Below are 19574 nucleotides of genomic sequence, written 5' to 3'. Positions count from 1 at the left end.
ATGGAATTCTTATGAGAAAATGGAGACTCCCGAGGTACCTGCTGATGAGGAATGGTCAATGAACTATCAAGTTGTTGTTCCAAAACCTTACAGACAGGAAATACTTAGTCTGGCCCATGAAACTCGATTGGCAGGTCATTTAGGGATCAATATGAATTATCACAAGATCTTAACTCACTTTTATTGGCCAGAAATCAAAAGTGATGTTAGTAAGTACTGTAGATCTTGTCATACCTGTCAAATGGTAGGAAAACCAAATCAGAAAATCCCCAAAGCTCATCTACAACCTATTCCTGCCTTTGAGGAACCTGTCAGTAGACTGTGTTGGTTCCTTACCTAAGACCAAGGGGCCCCGAGTCTAAAGCGCTCTCCGTCACGGATCACTGCCATCTCACCTCTGTCTGCGAGGGTTCAAGTCTCGGGCTTGGCCAATGTGGATATGTGAGAAAGCTTGCCAATAGCTTCTCATGGGTCAGTGGTTCTTTCTGGAGTTTTACCGGGTTCGTCCTCCACCATTAATACTGGCCGCCATGTATAGCCTATCTTGTACTGAAAAATGGCGTTAAATCCTATAACAACAACAATAACCTAAGACCAAGTCAGGTAACCAATACCTGTTGACCATTATGTGTGCATCAACAAAGTTTCCAGGGGCAATTCCCTTGAGAAAAATGAAATGTAAAATAATAGTAAATGCTTTGATAAAGTCTTTTACTCAATTTGGCCATTCTAACTCCAATATCCAATCGGGTCAAGGGTTAAATGTTAGGTCTGGAACTTTCCAGCCAATATTGCTTGAATGTGGAATTCATCAATTCAAGTCAGAAGTGAAGTTATGGTTTGATAAAACTATAGTGGAGTTTTGTAATAGTGGAGTTCTGTCTCTCTTGCTCATTCTTTAGATTTTTCATCAGATTAGATATTACCGTCCTTACAAGGTTAAAGAAAATGAATGAGTTAAATTATAATATTAGAGCTCCTGGGATCTAAATAAAGTATAGGAGTACCAGTATATTGAAAGAGATAGCCAGGTTAAACATGCAGTTCATAGAAACCAAGTGGACCCACTGTAAAGGCTGTCCTCTCCTAATGAGATTCATCTAATTCAATTTGATGATACTTCATAACCAGCACTAAAATATTTAGATCCATCCAAACAGTTCAAGATATCTTCAATCCTGGTCAAGGCATAGGAATTCTTGATTGTCATCTTATTCAAATGCCAAAAATCAATGCACAGGCGAAGTTTTCCGTCCTTCTTCCTCACTAAAACAACATTGCTGGTCCAAGGACAATGTGATTTACGAATCACACCACTAGCAAGTAACTGGTGCAGGTGATCTTTCACCTCACTGTACATGAAAGGGGGTAAAAAGAGCTTCCAGTACTCTGGTAAAGTTCCATGGAACAACATTCCACTACTTGTAAAATTTGCTGAATAGAGTATTTAAAAAGAGATATCATGAGCATGTATGTGCATCTAATAGATAATGGAATTTAGTATTTTAATACTTAACATGTTAAAGTAAACAGTAATTATTGCTATCTTCATATAATGTACATTGTTATACTCTCCTTAAGAGGGCCTCAAGGGAGAATAGTCCTTGACTAATGAGTCACTCTCTATAAATAAAACATTATTATTGTTATCATTATTATTACCGGACAGCATCTTTGTTTAAAAGGTGTTTCATCGATTAGATTGATGCAGTGCTTTACGGCTGCCATAAATCCCAAGTCTGTTTCACTTCTGGAAAAGATGTCTTCAAATTGCTTTATAAGATCTATTCCTTTTTGAAGATATCATCTTTGGACAGTTTATCCGCTGTGATGTCCATCTGACTGAGAAGGTCATCTACTCACTCCCTTCCAACCACATCTGCTGGGATATCAGCCACATACACTGGTTGCAACTCACCCAGAATAGCTCTAGGCAGAATACTAATTGTCCTGGCAGTCACGTTTGGCACATGAACTTCTATCAGACCATTCCTCATGTAGTTGTAAGTCACCAGGATTGGATAAATATCTAAGTCTTCTTTTACCGTGCACATCACTGAATTCTGAAGCAGAGCACATGATGAATGATAAGGTACCTCATTATCAACGAAGGTTCGCAATATCACATTGCTTTCTACAATAATATCATGTGACTCTGCGCTCTTCAAAACACAAAGACAAAAGTTTCTCTTTGCTAACTCCTTTTCTCGCAAGGTCAAACATCTGAAAGTCAAATAGTTGGCAATCGAGCTGTCTGTAAAAATCTTGCTCCATGCTCACTTTTGCATTCCTCCAGAGCATGCATCAAGTAATTTGTCCCTAGCAACACAGGAATGTGACTACTGTAGTTGTCTGGCACAACTAGCATTCAACAACGTTGTCTTTCCACATTTGGCATAATGCTACTTTCTATTTCAACTTACGTAGCCATTATATATGGTAAATTCTCTCCATTCACACATTCAGAAGGTCTGTAATGGGTTCAGTCAGAGTAGTCTTCAAATTCTTGTTATAAAATGTCTGGCTAACTGTTGATATGGTCGATCCGGTACAAATCAGTGAATTTACTCTAATACCATTGATGATGAAAGAAATGTTGTTAGCTTGTCGTACTAGCTCTATCGTGTCAGTTTCTTTATGCTTCTTGGGGCAACCCCTTGGAAAGCCTAAATGCTTGCCCCCAGCCATAGGCTTCATAAAGTTTAAATCCCATTTCAAATGATCTAGTTGAACACGACAAGCAGAAGCAATGTGTCCGATATGACCACAGCGCCAGCATATTCGGTCTCTCCTCTCATCGGTGGTATTATTTGTCCTAAATTGATTCCTATAGTGTTGTTGGTTGTTGGATACATGGGATGCTGAATCCTCCTTATGCATCATCACTTCATGTGACAACTGCTGGACAAAATCCCTCAATTGACTAAGCTCATGGTTGAAGTTGATGCCATATTAAGATGGGTAGTTCTCTTGGTGCGCTTTAGCTCATCTTCCCATTGCCTGTGTTCAGATTCAATATGACGAAGAGCTACTCTCAATTCGTCAAATGTCTTGAGTGAGTCAAACTTTTGGCCAGACACAGCCTTAAGTGTCTGTTTAAGTCCTGTCCACAGCATAGCCCTTAGGTCACCAGTCTTCACTAAGCCGTTTTGGACAGCTTTGTTCAACAAATCTTCCAGCCTAAAACTCCTTGTAGAAATATCTTTGTCCTCTTTCTGGCAAGCACTGTAGAAGTCAGCTAGCATAGTCTCTTTCAAATCTACATTGCTACGCTCACTATCCAGCTTTGATAATAACTCCTTAATGGATGCTGTTGGACCCATTCGAATAGCAATCCATCCAGCTTCTCAAGGAACGTCGGATGGCATGAGATATCAGGTCCTGTGGATACATGCCTTGTTGTAAGCATGATACTTTGTATCTCCATAATTCATATGATATTTCACTCTTTCTGTCTCCTGAAAATAACTATATCCTTAATTCATGTGGTAGTGTGACAGATATAGGACCACTGGCCATGGACGCCATTGCATGTGATGCTGTCAGCTCTTCCTTAGTAGGATATGCACCCAACGAAGATGTAAAGTCTGCCGTCCACTTTGCCAAGTCTTCAGGTGTGTCTACCTTGGGCTTGACCTTTAACGCCTTAAAGGTCGCTACTATGTTTTGAACTTCTTCTGTGAACACCATATCAACTAAAAAAAACGTGCAATCAAAGCAACGAAATGCATGAACTTGTGCGCAATATATATATATATATATATATATATATATATATATATATATATATATATATATATATATATATATATATATATATATATATATATATATATGTCCAGTTAAGCAAACATATTGCAATAAGGATCACTCTGTAAGAACAATTGTCTTGTCAGTAGTGAATATTGTACCATTTGAAAAATACAGGCTATGGGAAAATAGGTTCTAGAAGAATCACTTGAACCAGAACTACCTGTATTCTAATTCTGGCATAATGCAGATTTTAAGATGTAAAATAAATTTACAAACATATATCCTAAAACTGTACAAAGGAGAAAAAAAATGAATGGCAACAGAATTAAAGTTCAGGAAGGAAATTCCAGTAATATGAGCATCTGTTACGATGGGTTGCTATATGATGGACTTAAGGTATAAATGCACAAAAATATATAACAAGTTCAAATATTCATAGATGTTTCTGTAATAAATACAAATTCAACTTGTACTGATGATAACCATTCTTACCTACTTCAAAGAATAATTTGGTCCAGGTTAAATGCTCAAAATAAATTATATAGTGTCCTAATTAGTAACAACACATAAATATCAGTCTATATAAGCACAGGAATAATATCACTGTCAATCACAAGGTTCAGATGATCCACAGATTATCAATGAAAATGCTCACAGAAACATTTAATGACCCTCATAAATGAAGCAGAGAATAAACACAGCCGGAGTTCCATGTGTATTCTTCTATAATGAAGTTGTTTTTATAAATATATATGTCTGGAGTACCCACATGTATACATCCACAGGCAGTGCGATACTGAAGGAATTGCATCTCCGTCTATGCTTGTTTAATCCACTTGATCCAGTCCTCCTTCCATCGTACAAAAATACTCTACCTCGGCTTCATCACAATTTGTCCCCCATTAGGCGCCAAATGTTACAGCACTTGCCCTCTACTCACAGAATAGACAATGCAAGTGCATTATTTGTTATAAGAAATTGGGTTTTATTGTGCATGAGGTTGGTAAATGGAGATAAATACATTTCTACTGCTTTGTTACATGCTGCAAATACAATAAAAATACATTTACTATAACTATAAATAATACCGTCATCAGTGCCTTATTGTTCTGCATGTATACATTGATTCTGTTTACAGTACATTAAATACGAATGACTTACTACCCCATATATTTATTAATTATCCAGCTAGAGAGATAGACCTAAACACAACAATCAGTGTGTAGAGCAAAAGTAAAGAGCAGACAGACAAGCGTATTAACAGAATGATAGGCTCAGAAAAGAATATATATATATATCTATAAATACGTTGATGCAGTCACATTTGACTATTAAGCAATGGGTGGTACGTGGTCAAAGATAAAGTAAAGATGGAAGTGATATGACAGTCAGAAGAGTAATGATAGGAAAGGCAGAAATAAGTAAAAATGTGTCAATGTACGTTTTTGTCCCTTGATACTCGGACCAATCTGGCTACCATAGCGGCAATGAGATATGGAACCTCAACCGGCATAGCCCTGAGAATCACTAGGTCTTACTTGTAGCTGACTAGTTCATTAGAATGTGATTTTGGAAAGCTCCTGCTTGTGAGATACCAAGTCTGAGGAGCTTCTGCAATTATTGATAGTAATTTGTTCCAAGTCCCTTTTGTACATGGGAAGAAGCTGAACTTGAAACAATTTGTCGATGCTGACTTTAATTGAAACTTTTTCCTGTGGTTTGATAGCCACTTAAAGGTACTAAAGTACATCAATATACATTTCAGAGAAATATACAGAGTACATATAAATATATTTTAAATCTATTTACCATCTCATATGGGGCAATGGTCAAGTCACATTTTCCTTGAAGCAAAAGAATCATCACTCACTTTTCTTACTGCAATTCCATGACCAGCACTATTAAGAAGCTCCAGTGTAATGACCACCACTAATATGCTGTTCATGCTATGTTGTTTATACAGACAAGTAGCAAACTAACCAGTCAGAAAGTTACTTACCACTTGTCATACAATAGAACAACCCAGCATGAACAGTAATCAGGGTAGCTTCATTGCTCAATGAACAAAACTTGAACAGGTAATCCTGGTTCAAGGTTGCCTAAATGGCTAAATATGTGTAGAATGAGAATAACACAATAGTTGCAACTGATGATTTTATTTCACTCATCAATGAACATTAATTACATCAAATAATAAAATACCTACTTCAGTCTAATTAAAACATGAATATATAAAATTATTAAATCTATGCTCCTGCTACATATACATAGACTTCTGCAGAAAAATTGAAGTTAAAAATTTTCAGCCAAACAGCAATGTTCATTCTTCAATTTACAGAATTTAATATTTCACAACATATAGGCTGGTCCCATCACTCATAAAATAATTAGGTGGCAGTGAGCTTGAAGAGATATTAGATGACACTGATTATCAAATAGAAACAATGCATGGTAAGTTCAGTCACTAATGGTTTGCATGATTTATGAGGAAGCTTTCTTTTATTTCATTGCTTTATAATACACCCATAAATTTAAATTTTAGGCACATTTTGATTATTTGTTCATGCCATGGAGAGAGGGAAGAAAAATAAAGTATGGAAAAGCATCTTGTGTAAGAATATGTATGTTCCATAAATGGGAGAAAACAGTAGTTCCAGAGATGATATGACCACAGTAACAATTCCACTTTTATTGTCACTGTGGCAATATCAATTTTTCTTGCTTTGATTTTTGATGTCCCATTATCGAATGCTTCTTAACACCAGTGTGCAGAGGACTTCTGTTTTCTTCTGATGGAGACATGTCTTATTTTTATTTAGGATCCAAACATTACAGATGTCTCACCTACCACAGGTCCTATGGCAGGGGGAACAAATATAACCATCAGTGGTACAAACTTCCTCATTGGTAACCAAAACATCAAGGTCAATGTTTCGGATGGACCCATTAGTAGGAGCTGCATGATTTTGAAGATAGCTAGAATTCTGTAAGTTAGAACTCTGTAAGATAATTAATGCTGTAATATTGACATCATTTATGATAAATGAAAGAAAGTGTTATTACAGAAAGAGAAATATGTTGTTCTTCAATGTAGACTTTCTACTCATGTTAAAAAATACAGCAGATAAAACATACTTTTTGAGACCTGATTTCTTTTAGGCCAAAAATACTAGTTTCAAAACTGGAGTTTACATCTGGATTTTAGACTCCTGGGCCTAAGTTCTAAAGCAGACCAGTCTGAACTACAAACAGACAGATAAAACTTTGCAAAAAGTAGGATATGTTTGAGATTTGGAGTAAAAGGGAGCCAGAACATGAAAATCATGGGTTCAATAAAAAAATAATGTAAAAACAAGCCCAAGTTTGCCCCTTCTGCACATGTGTAGGCAAAATGGCCAAATTTATTTAAAAAAACTATTTTGCACTTAAGCATCTGGGTAAATGAAAATCACTGGAACAAATGCTTTTGGATGCATTTAGAAGTAACCCCCAAAATGCATTTCCTGTTCCCATTTCAAGCGAAAATGAAAGGAATCTTCAGGGCTCAGTGAGCTATTGGGGAAATTTCAATGACAGCACCAAATTTGAATATTCCTTGCTTATTTGATCATTTGTGCATTACTCATTGATTGAAAATTTGTAACAAATTTTTGACATATCAAGTAACTCGTACCACATTTACAGATCATGATGTTTTACACTACTTCTGACTATATGTCAGCATGATTGGTGTTGCACCAGAGTGGGTGGTATTACAGAAATGGACAAAAATATAGTTCTACAAGGACGAAATGATGTAGACTTTCTACCTGTGTTAAAAAATACAGTGGAACAAACAATTTTTTTTTAGACCAGTTCTTTTTTTTTTAAAGGCCAAATGTTACCTGTTCAGAAATTGGAGTTTGTGTTAGGATTTTAGACACTTTGGCCTTAAATATTATGATGAAGAAAGGACTTGAATTTAATTATCATAGTAACTGTGTTTTCATTAAGGTTCACTCATGTTGGATACATTTATCCCAAATGCATTCATGTATGCTTTAATGTGAACAAGGCAAGATACTGGAGAACAAATTTGAAGATGCTTCTTTGAACAAAAATGCTGGAGTGACAACGTTGAAAAATCATTGTCCGCTAAAATTATTGTCTCCTTTACAAGATACAAATGTAAACTGTATGAATATTTACATATAAAATATGTAAAATTCTAAAGCAGGATTTTGAATGAAGTTGTTCCTAGTATCAGGCCCATCCATTTGTAAGTCCATAAGTTATTAGAATTTTAATCGAGTTTTAGTTATACTGAATCATAAAGCATGAGTTGCTATGGTGTATAAAGTGCTGAAGAGCAGCAAAGACCATGACAGGATTTGAAAACGTAAAAAAGAGCAGCAGATATACTTTTAGGTAAGCCTTTTGATTCCCCTTCTGAAAATTAAATTCAGCTTATAATTGACAAAAAAACTGATCACAGCAAAGATGTTTATTAGAGAAGGCTGTAAATGGAAACGCACCACATTATTCACAAGGCATGTCTTGGCAGATAAAATCTCGTTATGCACTACACACTGCAGACGCTGGAAAGCTCTTGCTTCAGAAACTTAAAACATAGCAATTCAAGCAGAGCTTAACATTTTCAGGGTTCTTGTCTGGAACAGTTTGCCTTTTAATACAAAACTGGTACAGTTGTTTTTATAAAATGTTTGGACTATACGTTCAGTGAGAAATCGGTATTCTTTTCAATATCAGTAATACAAAACCTGTTGCTTTTTCATAGCTGATACTTTTCCTGTGGAAAATACCATGACAGCATAACCGCTCCAGTGGCCTAGTGGTTAGAGTGTCTGCCTCAGATGCAGGAGTCATACCAAAGACTTACAAAAATGGTACTAACAGCTACCTTGCTTGGCACTCAGCATTAAGAGGTTAGTGTTAGGACTGGTCAGCCTAGTGTCAGGATAATGTGACCGGGGGGGACATCATGCTACATGTCTATGGCATGATGCCCCAGTACTAGACATCACTATAAACTGCCACACTGCAGATATTGTAGTGATATGGCTGATTTTTTTTTAAAGCTACGTAAAAAATCCAAGTCACACACACCATAACAGTATAGTGAGAATTCATCCTCCATTAGGGTAAGGATGCAGAAAATTCTAGAACACTAGATCACCCCTGAGACACCCAATAAATATGTTTCCCATGCATGCTGTCCTTCATTCTTTTTTTCATCACAGCAATAACATGCTGCTTAAATTAATTGTCATAGAGAAATTGTCTTCATGTTGTGTGTTATGTATGGAATTACTTTCAGATCAAGTATTTTTTCAGTCTGAATCGAGCTCATTTTGAGAGCTGTTAGCTCTCTAGGTCTAATAAAAATATTTTCCATTATCAGCACCAAGCTGAAATAAACTAGTTGACACATGATAGAGTTAAAAGGTTGAATTCCTGTAGGAACAGCATTGTAAAGTTTTTTTGCAAACATAACCGTTTTTCTGTTTTACTTGTTTTTCTTGTCTATGTTTTGTATTTGTCTTTGAAAAAGACTCATTAAAGAGTTGAAAGTACTCATGCTAGCTAGATACTAGTTTTGCACTGTTCGTAGTGAGTTTATTACATTTGTCTTAATCAATCCCTGACAAACATGATCCCTTGCTGGATCCAGTGTACTTGAAAGGATTGTTATTCGCCATAAGATTTGTATTCTTTATATATATATACATACATACACATACACACAACAATTTCCTCATGACCTCATATCAAAAAGAGAGAGTGACATTAACTCCATGTTAGGGGTTAACACTCAGATCCCTCTTACCTCCCACACAATGGATAAAAGAATGGAATTATGTCTTTTCTGTCTTTTCTGTCCTCATCATTTCACGTCAGTTTGATACAGAAAAGGCTTGTCCTGCCTTCGGGTTTGCTGCCTGTCCCCACTCACCCCCAACATTGAGACCCTTGGTATCTGTATAAAGCTATATGGTTAATTCATGTTCCTGGCCAGTTAAACCTTGCACTTTGGATGCCGAAACAACTTGGGTGTGTATTTCCATGGGAACTTAGGCATGCCTCTCAGTTTTAACATGTCTGAGGCTAATGCCCTGGAAGCAGAACATATCTTTGGTGAGTTCATCCCCTCTTTGTTTCCTGGTCCTTCACATCTGCTCCTTGCCTTTCAAACTGGCCCAAAATTGAAATCCCCAAAGGGTTTATCAGTGAGGTTCTTTAAAGCCATGCAGGCTGTATCAAAGCAACATCCCCATCCCGTTTGAAAATTCCACTTCATCAGTTGAGCCCCAGGAGGAAGCACCACAAAGGCCCAGATAGGGACGTTCACATGTCTTTCCCTCTGTCCTAAGGACAAGGGTGGGTTGCAGTAGGGGCCTGCTTCCTCTCCTGCTGAGTGTTCATCTTTGGTTCCAGTAGGTTCCACTGGCTAGACCCCATTTCAGAGTCTTTGTCTGGCATAACAGTCAATGACTAGGTCCTGTATATTATAGAGGTGGTTACCAGTTTCAGGTTTGGGATCGCATTGTCTAATTGGGTCTACCATGCTCTTCCACAAGTTGAATCTGGTGCAATTAAAGGAAGAGGTGCACTCCCTTCATTAGAAGAGTGCATTGGAGAGGTTGTTCAGCCCAAATGTCACTAGGTATCTTAATTCTTTTTTGATGATTCATTGATCCACAGTAGCCAGATAAAAACCCTTAGATCTGTTTTGTTATTGATCCACTGTAACAAGGCTGGATCTCCCACCCAACCTAGAGAAATTGGAGCTTATTCCATCTGAAGATTTTGTCTATGTGGTGATGAATTACCAAACAAACAGTATTAGTCTGTGTCCCTCAGGTCTGAGTAGTCAAGATCCTGTCCCTGTTAGAGGCACTGAGAGCAATGACCAAGTTGTTGACTCATCCATTTCTCTTTCTGCCATGGAATTGATAGTTCTCACAAAATGGTCTCTTCACCAATCCATATCAGATTCCCTGTTCCAAGCTTGGGGGACACACTTGTTTGAAAGCTAAACAATAAGCTCCCTTTTTTGGTTTCCCCAGCACCAATGCAGAGGACTTGGGCAATGGATGCTTTCATCCTTATTGTGTTATCATGCCTTCCTCTCCATCAGGATCATCCCTCTGGTACTTCACAAGTAAGGAACTCCACATCTCGGTCCATTTTGGTAACACCCCTGTGGCCCCACTGTGGACCATCCTAGGTCTTTAGGTAGGGATGTCCTGTTGCAGCAGAGCACTTTTCTCTGCAAAACAGCCTGCATATTCTCCATCTTTTCACTTGGTTCATCTTGAACAATCTATCTGCCAGGACCAGTTTATAAACTATAGTCTGACTCTACATCCCCATTTGTTTGTACCCCACTACCGATTTCAAAAACGAGAATGTTTAATGTGATAAAAAGTGCACAGAACTAAGTCAATTGAATCATTGATTTATAATCTCTAACCTGACTGTGACCAGAATGGCACTAATGCTGGCATCCCCTGCACCATTTCATGCTTAATGGACTTTCCATACTAACACGGCGCCATATTGCATACACTATAGGCTAGTTTATTTCCATCAGAAAACATAATGACTTAGTTCATCCTGTTCAGCAACTGCTGACTCATTGTGTAAATTACATAATGTTGAGAGTTTGGAATTATATCCCTTTGCATATATAAACATAGAAATTAAACCACTTGTTAAATCCACATGAAAAGCAAAATCGTAGTTGTCATTATTTTCCTTTGCTTGATTCAGCATTGTAAATATCGGAAGCAGACGACTTATGTATGTACATCTGTAGTCGTGATACGCCCCTTTGCTGAAAATGGACTTGTCCAGAAACTGGAAATGGATCCAAGCATGTCTGTCTATTACAATGAAAACTTCTGTTAAGCATGAAACGCGCATAAGATGACGGTGTTAGGGCCACTCTACTCACAGTCAGGTTAGAAACTATAAATCAGTAAAAATGAATTGACTAAGTTCCTTGCACTTTTTATCCATAATTTAAATCGGTAGGGGGGTACAAACAAACGGGTTTGTATTGCCAGACTATAGTTACATACAACCCTTTTTAGACTACTGTAATACAGTCTGGGGTAATTCAAATGATAAAAACATAGCAAAGCTGGCACATCTTCAAAAAAGAGCATTTGGGCTAATATCAATCCAGAAAGAAAGCAAAGAAATTTCAGCTGGTAAGTTAAAAATATTACCTATTGAACTCAAAATCTGTTTGAGAAAAGCCAAGTTAATGTACAGGATATCCCATAATAGTGCTCCTGAATATTTACAATCACTATTCCAGTATAGGCTACCTGGCAATACTTCCCACCAGCGATCCATGTCTACCAAACAGTATAAAATTCCCATAACAAATAAGGAATTATTTAAAAAATGTTTCCATTACTCTGGAACTTTGCTCTGGAATATTTTTCCAGTTGAGATTAGATATGCCCACTCTATTTCCTTCTTCCAAACCCAATATATCCAGTGGCATCAGAGATGCAGCTAAAATAAATAAATTCCTTTGCATGAGGGCCTCAAGGTAGATTAGTGCTTAGCTAATTGTGTTACCCTCTTTAAATAAAATCATTATTATTATTATTATTATTATTATTAGTTCCTTATTAAGTCCAGGAGATGATCCATATCTAAGGTCTTTGATGCCAAGTGGAGAATCCTTAGAGATTGGTGCTATATTAAATGTATCAATCTTACTGCCCTTCTGTGAGCGCAGTGACTGATTTCTTCTCCTCCCTTTTGAAGAGAAGTAATGATCAAGGGCTACCGGGAAACCCAACACATTCAAATTTTCTGTTCGCAAGGACATTGGGATGAGAGTCTCACTTAGCAGACCTCTTAAGCTATTTCAGGCTGCCAAGTTTTGCTTCCTAATGCGTAGTCGGAATCTCGCTTACATCTTGTGGTCTCCATAATGTGATTTTACTGGCAGTATGACTAAAATACATTTTTAAAGGACATTAAATGTAAATACCATTTTATTGTTGAAATCTACCATTTTTCAAAGTTACAAGATTTTAAAAAGAACAAATCTCCCCCAGCATTTTGATGCACTCTATCCACACATTACAGAAACCAGTCAGAACCAGTCAACTGGGGACAGGATACACCCATGCAATTATCTCTGCAATAATGTATGCTAAGTTATCTGATAAGACCGACACATGCAAAAAAGTGTGATAGTTACAAAGAGAGCAAAGGTGCTCCATGATGGCTTGTGCATCTCTGAATAAAATAAGCTTCCAAACTTTAGCAGAAGTGAGATGGAAAGGTCAAGACCTTGGAAAAAATGATTTTGGTATAAACACTTGCAAAAAGAACTAGTCATCAATTTTCTGGAGGTGATGACTTGGAATTCTCCTTCAAGCCATACTTTTTTTCTTCTTCTTTTTACATCAAGATGATTTTTTTTAAAAAAAAACTCGAGTAAGCCAGAATACCCCCCCATTGAAATGAAATGATCAATCCCAAAATATTTTTAAAAATTTGTCTTGTTTAATTATTGTTGTTGATGTCAAGATTTTTTAATGATAAATATTTAAGGCATCTCTTTTTGTTAATTCGTGCTTAAATGTCAAAATGCCAGAATGCACACTTTCTCCAAATTAAAAGAAAGGAAATTAAATATTACAAGAATTTCAACAATTCCTGGTAATAAGAATAAGTGGATGCAGTTCAATTAGCAAAGGTTCAATTAGGTCCTATGTTTGAATTATGTGTTTCAAAGTTACTTTTAAGATAGTATATAAGATAGTATATGGTGGAAGAAATTCTATAACCAAAGTACATGCAGACTCTATTGCATCGGAGCAATTATTCTTTTAACAGCACTTAAAGTGAATAAAATTGTTGTTGATAAAATGTCATATTTAGAACAGAATCTGCTGATAAAAATATGTAAATCTACTGATATCTTGTTCTGGTTCAGTCACATGTATAGGTCTCTAACTAATGAACCATGAGGTGAACCTTCCTTTGGGGAAGCTTACTCTCAAGCCTCTTTTCTTGCTTTCATTAGCATCTTCGTGACTATGGAGTGAGGTATTTGGCCTATCCATAGAAACAGGCTGTATAAGTTCTATGGATCTTTGAGTCCTCTTCTCCCCTTTGCCAACTAGATTTTTAGCAAACACCAACTCCCATCAGTTGCTCCACTCCAGACTGAGATCATCAGTTTCAGTCTGGGGATGATCCAGTAATACTTTTATGCCCATTTAGAACTTATGCTTTTATTTTGGCAACTTTTAATGGAGAAGAAAGGGTATGACACATTTTTTCCTCACCCGTAAGGGCTCAGGTGATCTTTCAGCTTCTACCAATTCAACATGGATTGCATATACTATCAGGGGAACTTATCAGTCCCTTCCTGAGAGTAACCTTTCATTCATGAAATTGAAGGTTACAGCTATTACTGTCATGGGCCTATCTAACTCAGTAGTCTGGAAGATGCAGTGATGGCTCCTTTTTGGTGATCTCATACTACCTTCTTTTACCATTGCTCTTTGGCTCACCAAATTGAAGGCATATTTTCCTTGTGTCCAGTTGTAGCTCAGAAGTGTCCATGTGGATACCAGCTGGCAGTATACTTATATTCTACAGACCAATTGTGGGATCATCAGCTCCCACCAAACTGAAATATTTAGCTTTGCAACAGGTTTTGTATTTACTGCTATTAAAATGTAGTTTTTTGTGTGTGTTGGTGGGGGGACTAATTTTAATGATGTAATACTTACCTGTTGCTATTGCCACATTCCCTCCTCCTGTACCACAATGATTCCCCAGTAATTTAGACTGTGTGTTAAACGAATGAAGGACAGTGTGCATGGGCAACATATCTATGGGGTGCCCTGGTATGATCTACTGTGTTCTGGAATTATCTGGTCCACCCTATTAGAAGGACAAATTCTTGTTATACATTCAGGGTATTTTCAGGCTATGAAAGAAGCAGCTGCATAGTAGCAACAGGTAATTATTGCATAATTAAAATCAGTGTTACCCCCCACCCCACCCCATTTTCAGCTTGTGGTAAATAATCTTCATATCTGACATACTAATTCTGAGTAATAGTGAAGATAACTCCTGTCTTCGAACTTATAAATGATTTGATTTTGGCATATGTTTGCAAATTAGGCAACTCTTGTCTTTGCAGCAGTATGTGCCTGAAGCTAACTTGGCATGTTCCAGATGGTCTGTCAGATGTTTATGTCTACATTACACAACCATTGGAATGACTTGGAACATGCCTTTCTGACATTTTGATGATTCAGCCTTTTCCTAATGCTTCTAAATGATCTGTTCTGTTTGGGGCATTGGGCTGGAAAAGGAGACACATTTGTTGGTTGTCTTGGTTTATATTTTAGGAGTGTGTCTATCAAAGTTTAGGTTTGTTAATAGCCCTCTCAGTGTAGCATATCTGTATCCTTTTCTTCTAAGATGCCCAGTCAACTCTCCAAATATCCAAATATCTCCTTTTCTTCTAAGATGCCCAGTCAACTCTCCAAATATCTTTCCATGTTTTTTGTCCCCTGTTTACAATTAGATAAGAATATTTTTATATTATTTTATTTTGCAGACTAACTTAACTGGTAAAAGTATAATCTAATATCATAAAAATAAGTTTACTAATTCTTCAAAAATGAAAGTGCATTTTCAAATTAATTCTCAATATAATATGATTAATTATTTATAAAATACTTGATAGTAAGCATTATGTACACCATACATTTTTTATATAAATTGAGTTGTGATAAACTATGTAACATTTGTCAAGAATTTATCAAGATATATTTTTTAATTTATTTATTTATTAATTTCTTTATTTTCTATATCTTTAATAAGTGTGCATTGTACATAATACAAATGTTGATAAAACTGTTTATCTCTATTTAGTTATAAATCAAAGATAGATAGATAGATGTGAACTTATCTAATTTTACCATTTTGTTTTCATCAATGATGTTACTTGCATCAAAGTTCAAGACTTACTTTGCAAGAAACAGTATGTAATAAGAGTAATACAATAATTGCTTTCCTTTACCAGAACTCCTAGTTCCAGTCCAAGCTAATTATTCCCTCCTCCACTCAGTATTGGAGGGCCAGAATTAAAAGGAACATGATCCCAGTCTGATGCCTCAGTCATAGCCATCATATGGAATATCCTCCTTGTTCCTTGCTTTATTTGAGTGTTTTCTCAGTTAATTTTATAGGGTTTTTGTACATTTCTTTAAAAAAAGTTATTAGTCAGTTGTAATCCCCATCATAGTTCTGTGCCAGAGTATCCATTACTTGTCCTGTTAGGATTCCCAGAATTTGTTTGTTTTCTGTGAGTTTATTTTCTTTTTAGTGATTACTATGTCACTGGGTTTGTATAAGTGAGTCTACAAGAGGGTCCCATTGGACATATAGTCCCCTTCTGCATACTGTGCTCAGGATGTGCCTGATTAGTTGTCTCTGGACTGATCAAACGTCAAGTTTTTATGAAAAGTCACCACACATACAGAAGAAACATCCTACTTCCTCATCTTCATCACCTGATAACCCATCCTTTTCAAATGATGTGTCTGGATCTCTGTCCATATTGGGGTAATATCTCCCCATGTGGGGCAGGAATGCTCTAGAGAGACTGTTGTGATTTTTCCAAAGCCCAGGGATCTCAGGCACTCATTTCAAAACATATGTGTCCATGGGGGATTCCTTAGTTCTTCCAAAGGGAAGGAGAACACCTGATAGTGAGTTGCACCTCCCAATTATGGATGAGCAGTGCCCTATGAAGTTTGATGTCCCACTAGCAGAGATGAGCTAATTGCGCCTTCTTCAGAGGGAAGAGTGGTGATCGGAAATGGAGTTGTTAGTCAGATCTTCATTACTGGATAGGTCTTTGCTTGTTTTCCAGGCATCAGTCACTGGGCACAATTCACAAGTGACTAGGCACCAGTCAACAGTGATCTACTGATCACTGGGCTTTGAGCATTGGTCACTGATTACCAGGTTTTGATTTTCAGTCTGGAGAAAGGGATCAGTTACATTTCCCATCTGTTTCTATGTTTCTGCTTGATCCCTATGGGAATAAGGATTCAGGTTGTACTTGATAAACTATGGATGTGGATCATATCAGCATCCCAACCTACCCAGTGGTCCTGTTTGATTCCTGTGGTATGCATCGCCTCTACTGGGATGCAAATTGTCCTTCACCACCATGATATCATGGATGTCTTTATCTTGGTTTCATGGTAATGCAGACATGACTGGTCATGGGTGCTTCATTGCATCTGGTCTTGCCTAACAGAAAGGAGGGGCGAATGCCACTAACCTCCAAGGCAATGATCAGAGATATAATTTTGCACCAGAGGACAGCTAGTAGAGTAAGTCACTTCCAATGAGTGATTATGGGAAGATAGGAACCCATTTTAATGTCTCTCTCTCTGGAGTGAGAAACTGTTAAGGACAGTCTTTACTCATCTCAGAAGCTGACTTAGGATAGTGATGTCTTTTCCATCATGGCTGATGCATATGAGTTCCAGAGGAACCAGTGACAATGGTTTCTCTACCTCCATTAGTCACCAGCTACTTCCCATCTCTCAAATCGGGTGCTGGAGGGAGAGGAAGTTTGGACATTCATTGAGACAATGAATGAAGTTACGACCTAATTCCTCCCCCCCCATGTTTGTTCAAAATCTTCTGGCACAGAGGATAAGAAGAATCTCTCCATTCTATAGAGCCCTTCTGGGGCCTCCTTTCATTGAGATCTTCTCCATTTTCTGTACTCAGTGATGGTCTTTGAGCTGACACAGAAGTTTTCCTGGGGCTAGGAGTTTGCCAGGCACAGTAGGTGTGATTTGTCTCTTTTTCTATGCTCCACCTACTGTTTTCTCAATCCAGCTATTTGAGCTAATTCTCCAGCATAGCTCCTAAGCTTTCTGCCTTTAGACTTGTGCATGTCTCATATTTGGATAGCTGGGGCCTGGGCCGACCTTCCAGTAAAAACTTTGGATGCCTTTGAACAAGAGGCCCTTGATCTTGTGATGATAGCTTCAAGTGTTGTTTTGAGGGAGTAATCTTTATCTCCAGTGGTGCTTCAATGTTTGCTTTAGGCCATAGTTAAGATATTTTATCATTCGCTCAACATGTTAATGAATCCCTTGGCAGAGCTTCTTCACCTTTGACAGGGATGCTGCCTTGGAGATGTTGAAACTGGCTTGGAAGTGTGAACCCACCCTGACCTCCCCGTGGGACCTTATTCCAAGTTCTTCAAGGAGGTATGGCCTCAACAGTCTCACAAGCAGCCTGAGTTCAATGCTCGTTCATGCCCGTCTTATGCTGGCAAGGTTTAGAGGCCAAGGGAGAAAGTCTTTTTGGACTCATCCCCCTTCACATAGGAGGGAGGTGATCAGCCTTAGGTAGGTGCACCCTCTCTTGCAGTGCTTTCCTCTTCCTCAAAAGGGAGACTACCACCATGGTCAGGAACAACATAAGGCCCTGTGACTGGATGGTCTCATCTGATCTTCAAGATGTATTCTTTTACATCCCAGTTATCCTGCCACACAGAAAATAACCCTGTTTTGTCGTGACCAAGAGGTTCATGAGATCTATAAGGATCTCTGCCTTTAATTATTTTATGGCTAGTTGATGAATATCATCCTCAGAAATTTCTCTTCAGAAGGATCTGTCCATCTCTTGGTTGACAGAGACTCATCTTGGTCTTATCATGAACCTGGTGAAGTCCAATTTGTTCCCATCTCAGGACATTTTCACCAGCCTAGGGAAAGTTCATGTTTCTCCAGATAGGATTGACCATATGCTGGCCTTCATAATAGGTCTTCTGGCCAAGACTTCATTGTCGGCTTGCCATTAGCTCTCTTTCCTGGGAACTCTGAACTTGGCAGCTGAGATTAGGGAGGCTTCACTTGTGTCTGCTCCAGTTTCTGCTTCTGCCAAGCTGGTGACCACACAAGGACCTGCTATCAGCTCCGATCCTCCTGATAGCTGACTTTCACCAACACCTGCCTAGGTGTCTAAATTGGGTTTGGTTTCTAACCAGAGTTCCATTTCATATCCTCAACTCTTACTGTACACTGACACATCAGATTTGTGATTGGAGAGGTCCAGTCTTCAACCAGTCTACATTAGTGAGCACTCCTACCATATGGGTAAGTGTACTTGTTTTCTCTGCAAGATTTGCTGAGGTATCAACCTTTTTCCTAACTTGTAAATTCACTAATACAGAGTGCAAGCAATGTATTAAATGCTGTTAACAGATAGTCTTGGGGGTGGGTGGGTGGGTTAAACTACTTTATTGGGAAATACTTGCCTGCCACTATCACAAAAGATTCCCATTGCCCATCCCTCTCTGATGTCCTGTACTCTAGGTCCAAGTCAAAAAAAGATATCCCTATGTTTGTAATGATGAAGGAGTTGGACTGGAATCAAGTTCTATTTAATTCTGGCCCTCCAGAGGGTGAAGTCTTGGTAATGAAAGCAATGCAGTAGTAGCAGATAAGCACTACATAATTACAATTAGTTTTACCTCCCCTCCCCCCAAAAGCCCCCAACTAAATTTCAGCATGCATAATATGTCAGATATGAAAAATATGTATTACTGATTCTTTTTAAAACTATTTTCTTCCACCTATCATATCCGTCTTCACCATTCCCCATCTATCATGTCCATCTTCACCATTTCCCCCACCCCCGCTCCCTTGTCAGTGAACTAGGTTACATAAGTTAGTAATATGTAATTTTTAAATTTCATTTAAGATTCTCTTTTTTTCTGGCAGGGCTGG

The 19574-nt window shown here is 37.8% G+C and overlaps 1 protein-coding gene across 1 annotated transcript in view; it reads left to right on the top strand.

The window, feature by feature from the left end:
• The window catches only part of LOC149788898 (plexin-B2-like), a 53413-nt gene extending 46670 nt beyond the window's left edge, over positions 1–6743 (top strand). Inside the window, exon 7 of the mRNA XM_089973567.1 lies at positions 6573–6743. Within this exon, the coding sequence (XP_089829693.1) occupies positions 6573–6743 (171 nt within the window). The remainder of the gene's footprint in view (positions 1–6572) is intronic.
• The last annotated feature ends 12831 nt before the right edge of the window (positions 6744–19574 follow it).

The sequence above is a fragment of the Sinohyriopsis cumingii genome, chromosome 11 (genome assembly GCF_028554795.1).
Source record: "Sinohyriopsis cumingii isolate HCF-2022 chromosome 11, ASM2855479v2, whole genome shotgun sequence".
Lineage (NCBI taxonomy): Eukaryota > Metazoa > Mollusca > Bivalvia > Unionida > Unionidae > Sinohyriopsis > Sinohyriopsis cumingii.
The sequence above is the reverse complement of the archived record's forward strand: the minus strand, read 5'-3'. Positions and strand labels throughout refer to the sequence as shown.